Source organism: Nicotiana tabacum, chromosome 24, assembly GCF_000715075.1.
Source record: "Nicotiana tabacum cultivar K326 chromosome 24, ASM71507v2, whole genome shotgun sequence".
Classification (NCBI taxonomy): Eukaryota; Viridiplantae; Streptophyta; class Magnoliopsida; order Solanales; family Solanaceae; genus Nicotiana; species Nicotiana tabacum.
The window spans coordinates 57,530,218-57,543,105 of NC_134103.1; the positions used below are offsets into that span (position 1 = coordinate 57,530,218).

General features: G+C 37.6%; 1 protein-coding gene across 6 annotated transcripts in view; it reads right to left on the bottom strand.

The window, feature by feature from the left end:
• The window catches only part of LOC107792226 (uncharacterized), a 56,095-nt gene that overhangs the window by 17,367 nt on the left and 25,840 nt on the right, over positions 1-12,888 (bottom strand). For all 6 annotated transcript variants that reach the window (XM_075248300.1, XM_075248301.1, XM_075248302.1 and 3 more), the window contains 7 exons: positions 10,167-10,285; positions 9,881-10,005; positions 8,178-8,402; positions 7,400-7,560; positions 6,686-6,849; positions 5,428-5,510; positions 5,261-5,346 (listed from right to left, as the gene is read on the bottom strand). In XM_075248300.1, the coding sequence (XP_075104401.1) occupies positions 5,261-5,346; positions 5,428-5,510; positions 6,686-6,849; positions 7,400-7,560; positions 8,178-8,402; positions 9,881-10,005; positions 10,167-10,285 (963 nt within the window). The remainder of the gene's footprint in view (positions 1-5,260; positions 5,347-5,427; positions 5,511-6,685; positions 6,850-7,399; positions 7,561-8,177; positions 8,403-9,880; positions 10,006-10,166; positions 10,286-12,888) is intronic.

A 12,888-nucleotide genomic window follows, 5' to 3' on the forward strand; every position in this document is an offset into this window, starting at 1 on the left:
TCAATGATACTTATCGAATATTGTTGATAGACTCATACTACACTTCTGCACATTTTTGTGCAGATTCGGACCCTGTTACCAATGGAGTATTATACAACTGGAGCCCATAAGACTGCTAAGAAGCTTTATTTGGAGACTCGAGGATGAGCTGCCTTGCTTGATCCGCAGTACCTTGGAGTTACCTTTCTAATATCTCTTTATCATTGTTCTTCAGTCTTATGAGCTTGATTTGGAGACTCGAGTCTGAGCTGCCTTGGTTGATCCATAGTACCTTGTAGTTACCTTTCCGATATCTCTTTATTATTGTTCCTTCTCTTCAAAGAGTGATGTACTTTGGGACATCATTGTATTGTTATTCCTTAGTAGCTCATGACATCATATAACGAGTCTTCGGGGTTTATTTTGGGTATTTTGTTTACTTGAAGTTCCCTTCGTCATGATTTGTTCTACATTACTATACATTAGTACTTAAAATACATAGAAGATTGAGTAATTTCATAGTATATTATGCCAAGAAGTAACAAGTATATATACAAATACATAAAGCCCTAACTATAGAAAGAATCAAAAAGGAAATCCTATAGATTTGTTGTGAATCCCTATAGTTCTACTATATAATCCCTCTCAAGTAAGAGCATAGATATTGATCATGCCCAGCTTCTTAACGAAGGTAATCAACTCGAATTCCATTCCACGTCGTTGTGAACAAATCAGCTGGTTGCTCTCCTGTCTTCACGTAGCTAGTGGAGATCAAGTTCTCTTGAATCTTCTCATGAATAAAATGGATGTCAACCTCAATATTCTTAGTTCTTTCATGATACACCGGATTTGACGCAATATGGAGGACAGCTTGATTGTCACACCTGAGTTTTGCTGGTATTGGATGCTCCTGGATGCTCCAACCCAATTTCAGTCAAAAGCTGAGGTATCCAGATAATTTCACACGTAGACTGTGACATAGCCTATACTCGGATTCTGCACTGGATCGAGATACAACACTTTGCTTCTTACTCCTCCATGATACCAGGGTCCCTCCAACAAAGACACAATAGCATGTAGCTGATCTTCTATCAATTTTGGATCCAGTCCAATTAGCATTTTCAAAACACTCAATACGAGTATGGCCGTGATTGTTATATAATATGCCTAGTCCAGGAGCTCCTTTCAAGTAACATAAAATCTGTTCCAAAGCTGCCCAATGTTTGACCATTAGTGCAGACATGAACTGGCTAACAACACTTACCGCAAAAATATCTGGATGAGTCACACTGAGGTAGTTTAATTTCCCAACTAACCTCATGTACCTCTCTGGATCATCAAAAAGATCGACATCATCTTACATCAGGAATCATTGGAGTACTGCAGGGTTTAGCTGCCAACTTTCCAATATTTGCAAGCAAGTCAAGAATATACTTTCCCTGAGACAAAAGAATTCCCTTCTTGCTTCTATTTACTTCTACTTGCAAAAAGTATTTACTTCTACCCGCATAGTCACCTCCTGTGATAACAATGTCATCAACATACAGAACGGGGAGAATAGTGCCATCTGTTGATTGCCGATAGAAAACTGAGTGATCAAACTTGCTCATTTTCAGCCCAAACTCCTGAACTACTTCACTAAACTTGCCAAACCAAGCTCGAGGACTCTGCTTCAAGCCATACAAGGACTTCTTCAAATGACATACTTTCCTATACTCCCCTTGAGCAACAAAACCGGATGGTTGCTCCATATACACTTCCTCCTGAATGTTACCATGAAGGAACGCATTCTTGATATCTAACTGATGTAAGGCCAATTCTCGAAAGGAGCATAAATAAGCAGAGAGAAGTGAGTTTGGCAACCGGGAGAAGGTGTCAGATTAAACCACCCCATAAGTTTGAGCATACTCTTTAGCCACAAGTCTAGCCTTAAGTCTTGCCACGAAACCATCTGGATTAACTTTAACTGTGAAGACCCGCTTACATCCCACCGGTTTCTTTCCTTTGGGTAAATCCACCAAATCCCATGTGTGATTATCCTTCAAGGCATGTATTTTCTCGAGCATTGCATTAGACCATCCGGGATGATTCAAAGCCTCCTTCAATGTCTTGAGTACCGAGATGGAGTCTAGAGAAGCAATCATAGATCTAGACATAGAGAATAAGTGGTCATAGAAAACAAAACTAGCGGTGGGATATGTGGATTTGCATGTAAGTATACCTTTGCAAAGTGCAATAGGAAGGTCAAGGTTTTCTGGAGGACAAGGCAGATGAGAATCTGATGACGGAGGAACTGTTGCAGGACATGTCTCCTTTGTCTCTCGCCTCCGCGAGTAAACTTGAACAATTGGCGGTCTTGCTAACACAGTTGGAGCAGGTGCCAAAGGCACACTAGTTGATTGGTGTTCAATAGAATAATTAGGAGTTAGAGGAACATCGTCTGGTTGTTCTAATAAAGCACGGGTAACCTTATATATTAGCCACTCATCTTCCTCCCCTTGATTTGTAGAAATGGGAGGTGCATAGAAGAATAGTGTAGTCTCTGAAGATACCACATCAGTTGACACCAAATATTTGCCAAGTTCAGTAGAATAACATTGAAACCCCTTCTGAAGGCGAGAATAACCCAAGAAAACACACTTCAATGCCTTGGGATCCAACTTGGTAATAGATGGTCGAACATCTCGAAATAATATGTGCATCCAAACACCTTAAGTTCCATCGGAAATAATGATTTGTTTGGGAAAAGAACACTATAAGGCACATTACCACCAAGCACAGTAGACGACATGCGATTAATCAGAAAACAAGCCATAGAGACCGCATCAGCCCAGAACTGTTTAGGAATCTTCATTTGGAACAAAAGTGCCCTAGTTGTCTCAAGTAGATGCCTATTCTTCCTCTCAGCAACACCTCCATTTTGATAGGGTGTATCAACACATGAAGACTGATGTAGTATACCATGTTTTCTCATGTAGGACTGAAATAACTCTGGCATGTATTCTTTAGCGTTATCACTCCTTAGAATATGCACTGAACCACTGGATTGAGATTTTACTTCAGCACAGACGGCAGAAAAGTGAGTAAACACCTAAGAACGACTCTTCATAAAATAAATCCAAGTCATTCAAGAAAAATCATCTACAAAAGTGACAAAATACTTATGCCTAGTTTTGGAAACAACAGGACATGGTCCTCAAACATCATAATGAACTAACTCAAAAGCTGATTCAACTCGCTTATTTACCCTTGGACCTAACGAGATACGATAGGTGATTTGCAAATCGACATGACTCACAATCCAATGAAGAAATATTCTGAAATTGAGGACAGAGCTTTTTCAATAGAGGTAGAGAGGGATGTCACAATCGACAATGTGCTTCAAAAGGAGACACGGCACTAGAACATGCAACAGATCGTGGCTCCCATTCATCAAGAATGTAGAGATCACCAGATAGATATCCTTTACCAACAACTTGTTTCGTTGTAAGAACCAGAAACAAACAATGATCGGGAAAGAACGCGACAAAAATTAAGGTCTCTAGTGATTTTACTAACAGAAATCAAATTAAAGGCCAAGTTTGGTAGACATAATACAGATGACAGGGTAATACAAGAAGTTGGTTTAACAGTCCCAGATCCAACACTGCTACAAGTTGATCCATCAGCTACAGTAACTGGAGAGGGTGCTTTATGACCGAAAGCTAGAAAAAATATTGGGATTACCTGTCATGTGATTTGTGGCGTCTGAATCAATCACCCATATATATTTGAAGAGGTAATAAGACATGATTTATCTGACCCAGCAAAAGCAGTTACTGAAGGAGATTCCTTAATTGATTTCTGATATTAAAGAAATTTTAGAAACTCATCTGAAACCAAGATTGTTGAACTAGGAGCTGTAGTATTATTTCCTCCTTGCTTATTGTTTATGGTCATCTTTCCAAAAAGAAACCCCAAAGTATCAATATTAATGTCAGAAAAGCCAACAAAGCTCTACACAAAGAAATTTTCAACAATCACTGCTACTAAGACAGTGAATGAACAACTCTCCACTAGAATGACACTATCCAGCGAACCAGCGAAAAAGATACCCAATGAAACAAAGAAACAGAACTCTAGGAGAGCCAATCAAATGGGCAGTAATCAAGCAAAAGCCCGGGCAATACTGGTAAGAATTAGTAACCAAGAATCACTAACCAACAGATTAATCTCAAAGCTATAAAAAGGCCAAAGTTCCATACATTGTTGGTTCACTACTAAGGATGGAGCAATCACAGAAGGAAACAAAATTCGAACACAACAAAGAAAAGGTTAGACACTATGAACTGAAACTGGGACAGTAAGAGATTTTCCTGACCACGTTTTGCTGAACAAACAAACACCATAGGCTGGCCGGAAATGTCAAGTTGATGCTGGAGAACCAAGCAGCACCTGATTCCGATAATCCACGTGCCTTCACGCGCCACTTCTGCAGATTGCGTCGGAAATGCTTCGTCGACGCGTGAGATCCACTCGTGCATACTCCGACCACTGGATTCAAACACCATAAGCTGGACGAAAATGTAAAGTCGATGTCGGAGAGATGGTTAAACTTCAAATTCCAAACCCTTCAAAAGTATTCTGACCCTAACTGACAGTTCCGGTAAGTTCTCTATCTAACTCCGGTAAAGCCGGAGAACCCGCTCTGATACCATGTGAACAAAATAGAAAGAATAACTTGTGTTATCATTCCAAGAAGTAACAAGTATATATATAAGTACATGGCCCTAACTATAGAAAGAATCAAAAAGGAAATCCTATAGATTTGTTGTGAATCCCTATAATTCTGCTATGTACATTACATAGAGTATGTCTACGTTCATTAAGTAACAGAATGTCTATGTTCATTATGTAACAATTATTATATTATTTATCACCTTTGGATCATGCTTTTAGTTTCGTTGGTTCGCCTAGCGGGTTAAGTCATGTGTAATCATGGCTTGGGCAAATTGGGTCGTGATACACATGAAATTATCAACACAATAGGTCCAACACCTTAAGCTTATTTTAAATTCTTTAAAAACGGCTTGAAGGCAAAGCCTAATTGTTCTTTGTGAGTCAGGACACAATTTTTCTTCTAGTAAGATATCACAACTAGCTACCAAAGTGTTGTCAGTTGTGTACTAAGCTTTCACAGTAACAAATAGTTTATGCAGGCAGATTAGACACAACAGTATACGAGCATATTGAATAAGTTGATACAACTGACTGAAATAAAGCATCTGACATGAAGTCGTACCTCCAACCAAAAGGTCCAGTTTTTATCGCCTGCACCACTTAATCTACATATATATGATGGAGGACCATTACCAGTCTTCTCAGGAGCTGTATAACATGTCCACTGAGATTAACAATACTGCCATAGGGAAAAAGATCCATACTGAAAGCTGACACCATATAGATTACCTGGAAGAATGTTGTCTGCAAATGACCAGCTGGATAATGAACCAGTTATATTAAGGACTGCAACCCAGACTTCCCTCAAGCAACTGAAAGCAGACAAGAGAAACTATGAAACAGCTGATGTATTAGTAGGGACAGAGAATCTAGTTTTAACACAATAGTACTAGGAGAAAATATACTAGGAAACCTTATCATAACTGAGTTATGAATTTAACTTTATCCGGTTTGCAGTTCATGATCGATTTTGGCATCAATTTCAAGCAATGGAGATTGAAAATAATCCGAGGACCAATATTTCCAGAGTTCAAACAAAGGTAAACATCAACTTTATGATTTCACATGCTATACTCTATTAAACCTAAAAAATGCTGTCAAACTGGGGAGATTCGTATCCAGCAATAAATAACAGCATCACGTTGACATAAACTGCATATTTCAGAGGGATCTTTCTGTAATCAGATTACTACAATTTGATACAGCTAGCGGATAATCTACATCAGAACATGTTTAGCAAAAAAAATATTAATCTACATTAAAACATGAATTGAACATTCGGGTCACTATGAGATCACATAAAGTGCCATAACAGATATTAGTAACCTGTATTCATTAACTTAAAACAGGTAAAATAAGTGTCTGGATCCTCAGATGTGAAAGGTCATGGTCATCTATGATACACTATAAATTCATTCTCTTTAACCAAGGACCATGGATCTCTGAACTCATTCTTAAGATTCACTTTTGAAAATGCCTCGTTGAAGAGACTTTAATCCTGTAAGCAGTTCTGAATTCTGATAAATTTTTGGTGTCAATTTCAAGCAAAAAAGATTAAAAACTTCATGTGAACAAAATATTTCCTTAATTCAAAACAAGGTAAAACTCATTTATAATGGTTCCACAGTGCTATACTCTATTAAACCTTAGAAATATTGTCAAAACGACGGACATTCATATTTAGCAATCAGTAGAAACATCATCCCATGAACTGCATAATTCAGAAGGTTCTACTAAATAGCTTTGATGCAGCCAGCAGATAATTTATATCTACGTCAGAACATGAAGAAATTCAATGCACCACGAGATCACATAAAGTGGCATAGCACTAAAGTTGGTAACCTCCAGGAAAATGGATCTCCACTAATTTAACATTTCAAAAATGTATTGGATACCTTGGATATAAGACTCATGAACTCATTTATAAGATTCACTTTTGAAAATGCCAATATGAAATAAAGACATAAATTGTAATTATCCAATTTACCCAAGGGAAAACTCCAAGTAGATCCTGCGGGAAACCCCACTCAAACTCTCTTGTGGCTTGTTAATCGCTAAATGTGGGAAATGATTGTATTCAGTCAAGACATCCGAACTTTGCGCAGGAAACTTCATGCATCTTGAAAACAACGAAGATATTGGAAATATCCCCTGCAAGAAGGAAAAGATTATTACATGAAAGCAAAATAGATTATTTGAATTTCCCCTACGACATAATTTACAAAAATATCAGAGCGCCACTTCAATACAACAGCAAAGGTTTAGAAAAGTAGCACTTCATCACGATACTCGGCGTAACCCAGTTTACTCCCCCATAAAATCTTAAGACGTCTTTCGAAAACAAGAACAGTCACATGGTAATATTTCTTGAGTACACAAGATTTCAAAACCAACAGCTATAGGATTCAGGATGAAAGTAGTTCCCTTTTTCCCCTCTTTTTTTTGGGAGAACCGATAAGGTGATTTTATAATCCAGCACAGGAAGTGCTGCAAAAACTGTACATACAGAAAGTATGCAGCCTAAGCATGTTACTACTTAAGGGAAGCAAGGACTGGATACAAGCTGGTATATGTAGGAGCAAATCTAACCAATTCAAGACCTTTATAAAAGAAGACAGGTCTATGTCCTGTGGGGGAAAAGCACACAAATATCATATGAAAATATGTTTGGCTAATCATAGCCAAGCTTCAAAGTATCTACCATCCAATCAGCTTGGTGAGACTGTTTGACAGCAGCAAAGGATAATTCTGTATTAATGTGCAGTGCCTTGGCCACTTCAGGGGCATGTTTGAAAACAAAAGGCAGAGAATTGGAGTCAACAACAGCAAAATCATAGGTAGTTTCCATAATTTGACTGGCACCTGCCAAGCCAGCATTAACTTATTAGTAAGAAGATACAAAGGAATTCATCTGGAAGTGCACATAATCACAGATTAAACTCAAAAAATTAAGTTGCATACTCGTACTATTGGATTCTATCTTACAATATGTTTGGTTAGAATTAAAAGGGGAAGGAAAGGAGTTGGAAGAAAAACAGGGGGGCAGGTACTCTCCTTGTCAGTTTCCAGAATTGGACAAAATCTAAAAGAAGAAAGTATATCTCCTTCTGTTCTAATCATATCAGACAACTGGTTACAAATTATCACTATATACCTGAAGAGAAAAAACAATGAGTTTCTTTTTGATTCACTGTTCCCTCCCCTTCATAGAACCAACTATGAAGCAATACAGCTTAAGCAGGGCATGACACGATGGGGCATATCTTCTAACAACTTCTGCCTACTTAGTTCTGTAACTCCAGAAAGGAGAGAGCTTTTTGTCCAGAGGGGTCCATAGCATCTAAGAAGCAGCCAAAAACTGAAAGATATACTTGAACCGAATTGTAATCTGGAAAATTTACTTTTTAATCTCTTCCCTTCTTTTTTTCCTTTTTATTTTCCTTCTTATTAGGGAAAATGAATTGCTACTTCGTTGATACCTGCACTCCTGATAGTATGCTGGAATATAACTCTTTTTGGTGCATCAGTACTGTATGGAAAGAATTGTGATGAAAGGGCCAGAGCGAGAACACTGCTGTGTAGCAAAAAATGCATTATAGGTGACCTGGCTAACCAGTAGCTCACAACAGGCAAAAGAGGCCCAATGGACCAACTAGTCACCAGTCCAATTATTGCTGCCACTATAACATCAGGAATAAAATACCCTGCAAAGCAAATGAGTTACCTATTTATCATTTGTATTACTAAATGCTCAAATCCAACTGCAATTTCATCACATATCAAGGTCTTCAGAAGTTCACATAAAGGAAAGCTGCAACAGTCAGTGTAATGAATCTCTGGATCATTTTCACCTTGGCATTTTCTCTGTATTTATATTTTTATTTTGCATAAATGTTTTTATTCATTTAGCCTGAGCTTCAAGTAAAACAAATTGCAGGTTTTCATTTTGTCGATTGAGATTTCTGTGCCTTCAAGAGCATTATATTTTGGAGGAGCAGGCGTAAAAATGTTCTGGTACCAAAGAAGTTATTCTGCAATTTTAAGAATTTTTATCACATGCTCTAATTTGGCCACTGTGAAGAGAAAGAGATGAATTTCTAAATGACAGCAGGACAAAAGAAAAAATCTAGTCTAATCAAGAGTCCGTGCATAAATGAAGCATTTCGGCATCAAGTAATAAACAATCTGCACTTTCTATCGTATGGTATTCGACTACTCCATATGTTGCAACTTGATCTAAAATACCAATTTGACTACAAGATTTTGATTTGGGGATGGTAAGACAACCTTTCATTTCATTGTTTAGTTGGCTGCACAATCAAGACCAGTGTTTTAGAAGGCGCGGACGTGACGTAAAGTGTTTTACCTGATAGAGGGTGAGGCATAAGCCTCGAGGGGCTGGGCGTAAGCGGTTGACTAAAAACTAATAAGAATTGCTTCATCTTAAATTTTATTAAAAAATAATTTTAAAAAAATCCGGCTTTGAAAAAAAACTGAGTAAAAATTTATAAACTAGAGCAAGAAAACTTGAAAAGAAGGAAAAGTGAAGAAAGAACTACAATCGGAAGCGTCGAACCAAAGCAAGTGATGAAGGTGAAGGATGATGCATTTTGCTTTGTTGTTTGCTAATTGATCATTTTCCCTTTTACCCAGTAAAAAACGAAGAGAAAGAACAAAGGGCTACGAATAAAAATCTTTTGATTTTTAAGTTTTTTGACTTTTTAGAATTTAACAACAAACTGACGTGTTTGTTTGTAATAAATTAAGGTCTTGTTTAGCAACTTTGATTCTATTTTGGAGAGGTTTTATGGGCTTGCTCCCCAAAATAAAAGCTCGCTCAATGCCTAAGCGTACGTCCAGAGCAATAGGGCTTACACCCTGCAATACTTTTGCCCCCCCCCCCCAAATGGCCCCGTTGCCTTTTTACTACACCGGGGGCTCACCCCATGACTCGTCCCAAGAATTCTAAAACACTGATCAAGACCACTATTATGCACTCTAACCTGTGTGCCAATACATCTACGTGAAACGTAAGGCAAGCATGTGCTAAAATCATCATAGATACCCTCGTTGGCATTGGCAATCCTCTAAAAAGGAGTAGCGATTTATCAATTAATTGTCAATTGTTTGACATGTATGTACAAACAATATCTACTCTAGAAACAAGGTCGGAGATACTAACCAAAAGGAGGGGGAAGTGAGCCTGTCATGCCCATTTTTTCGATAACAAAAGCAACAAGAAATCCACCAAAATACACTGTGTACATTAGGCAAGGAATGAGAGGGATCACATAACATGCAGTTGACCTGACAAAAACAGCTTTTGATCAGCAAAATATGTTATTAACTAATGAGCAACAGGCTGGAACTTCAGAGGCATAAACTAGTAACAAGAGAACATACAGTTTTCTGGAGTTGTACAAACAAAAAGTTAGTTAGCAGAGAAGCAGATAACTAATAAACTTTACCTGAAAGATCTGAGACCAAAGGACTTGATAGACAGGCGATAGGAAACCCAAGCAAGTAGCATGAATACTGACATTAAAAATGTCAAGAAACCTCCACTCAGCCCTGCGACAAGGTAAGCCTGCTTGCAGGAAGCCATTTAGCCATTTCATTTTTGAGACAAATAAAAAAGGGAAAGGGTCAATTTACCCTCTACTTTCGGATATTGTCTACATTTAACCTCTGTTATACTCCGGCCAAATTTACCCCTACCATTAGCAGTGTCTTAAAAGGCGTGGGAACAAGGCGAGACATTTTACATATGCCTCAGCGTGTATTTGCAAAAAAATTGATTGTTCGTTGCTTTTGGGAGATAGTAGTACACCAGCGAACAAGATAAAGAATTGGGAAAAACTATAAATTAGGGCTTCTAGCAATAAAGGTCTTGACTTTTAATTTAATGTTTCAGTTCCTTTTAGAACTTTTGAGTAATTACAAGCTGACTTTTGAGAGTTCGGGTATTATATTAAGGACTTATTCAGTAAATTTTATTTTAATTTGAAGAAATCTCTTGGGCTTATGCCTCGCTACAAAAACGCACCTCAATGCCCGGGCGTACCTCTCGAATTGCTGGGCATACACCTTTTGAGACTGTCGTCCCCCACTATTGCCTCGGGGCATTTTTTGTGCGCCTCGCCCCAAGGATCGCCCCGAAAACGCCTTTTAAAACACTGATCATTAGCAAACTTTAAAAAGTACCCCCAGCCCTAACAGTAACCCACAATCTCGCAAATCCCTTTTATTTAAGACGCTTATTCTTCTCCTTCATCAATCATTTTCAGAACATTTTTACGTTCTGCAGGAAATAACTGTTGGAAGATCCTCCATATAAAATTTGTGCCGCCGAATCGGGCAATATTGGACGCCAATTCCGCAGTCGAATCGGGCAATACCAGGCTGTTCGCAGCCTTATTGGTAACGATGTAATAGACTGCATGGATACCTTGGGTGACTGCCAGCATCAGTAGCAGATAAGAGAGGAAGAAAATCCTGGGAGCTATGGTTTATTAATTAGTACTCTTTAGTTTATGCTGCTTTTGATGTTTAAATAAGCTTTGATTATTAAGATCACACCAAAACCAACATAAACAGATCAGCTGATTTTAAGCAGAAAATCAGCTCACCAAACTTATGTGACTAGTTTAATTTGCTTGTACGTTTATGTAACCTCACATTCAATAGCACCAACGTTAGGAGGAGAAGTAGATTAGACAGAAAGAAGCAATCAAAAAGAGCTATGAATACACTTTTGTTCAGATTTGCTACTACTTAACGGCTACCAATACGACTGGATAGTTGTATTCAGTGAAATTCGGAAACGTAAATTAGCATTCCTTTTGATAGTATATGAGTGATGTTGATACTTACTGGACGTTCAGATGATTTAATTGTTAATTTATCTTTCATGATTTCTAAGTAACAGCAACTACATAAGTATCAGAAAGCACTTCACACCAAGAGACAACAAATTTCAAGATTTATGGTGTGAGAATATGGGATCTGATGAAATATTGATGCAAGATCAAGAAGGCCAAGAATCTATGAAATTCAACAAGTCAAGAATCCATTCAAGATTAGGATTTCTTTTCTATAAAGATTAGGATTTCTTAATTCTTATTTCCTAGTAATTTGATTCTTGTTTTAGTAGGATTATATTTATGGTTCTAGTCAAACTAGGATTGTTAGTTGGAATATGCATGATCAAGAAGGCCAAGAATCCAAGAAATTTAAGAAGTTCAAGAATCCATTCAAGATTAGAATTTCTTTCATATAAAGATTAGGATTTCTTAATTCATGTTTTCTAGTAATATGATTCTTGTTTTAGTAGGATCATATTTATAGTTCTAGTAAACTAGGATTGTTAGTTGGCATCTCATTCCTACTTAGAATATTTTTTTCTATTTTAGTTAGGCTAGGTTTTTCTTAACCTTATTCTTATTCTAGCTTAATTAGGATTAGTTTTCCTTAACCTCATCAATTTTACTCACTGTAAGGCCTATTTAAAGGGCTCAATATGCTGAAAATAAACATTGGTGATTAGTTTTTTTAAGCTCTTGCTTCAGAAACGTGATTTCTCTTTTGTTTGATTCTTCTTTCTTTAGTTAACGCTTCTTGCAATCTTGAGGGGTTGAGGAACGAGTAAGATTTTTTTTATCCTACATTCTTCTGACGTGAGTTTGAAGAATGCTTTTGCTAGTTTTGTGAAAAACTTTAGCGAGGTGCTTTTGTGTTTCTCTATTCTTTGTGCTTGAGAGGTACAAAACCTTGAAAGTACATTAATTTTGTATCAGAGAACAGGTTCTAGGTTCGAATTCTTGAATTCTATCTTGTTCATCATGTCACCGGACAAGAAAACAGAATGTTCGAAATCTTCATCAATTGATGAGCAACTTCAGATTGAAAGATTAAGATTACAGCCCTTGAACGAGACAACGCAGAAATTAAAGTACAGCTAGATGGCTTCAAGAAATGAATGCAGAATCTGACTGAATTTGTTGAACGTTTGGTGATTTAAAATCAGTCACCAAATCCACGACAACGCCTACAACCTCCACCACCACCAAGACATAACATACCAGTGCGACCGCTACGTCTACTACTTCGATATCCACCAATTTAACCGCATAGAGCAAGATACATTGGGCAGGCTGAAGAGGTTGAAGTTGACCAAGGCATGAAAGTACC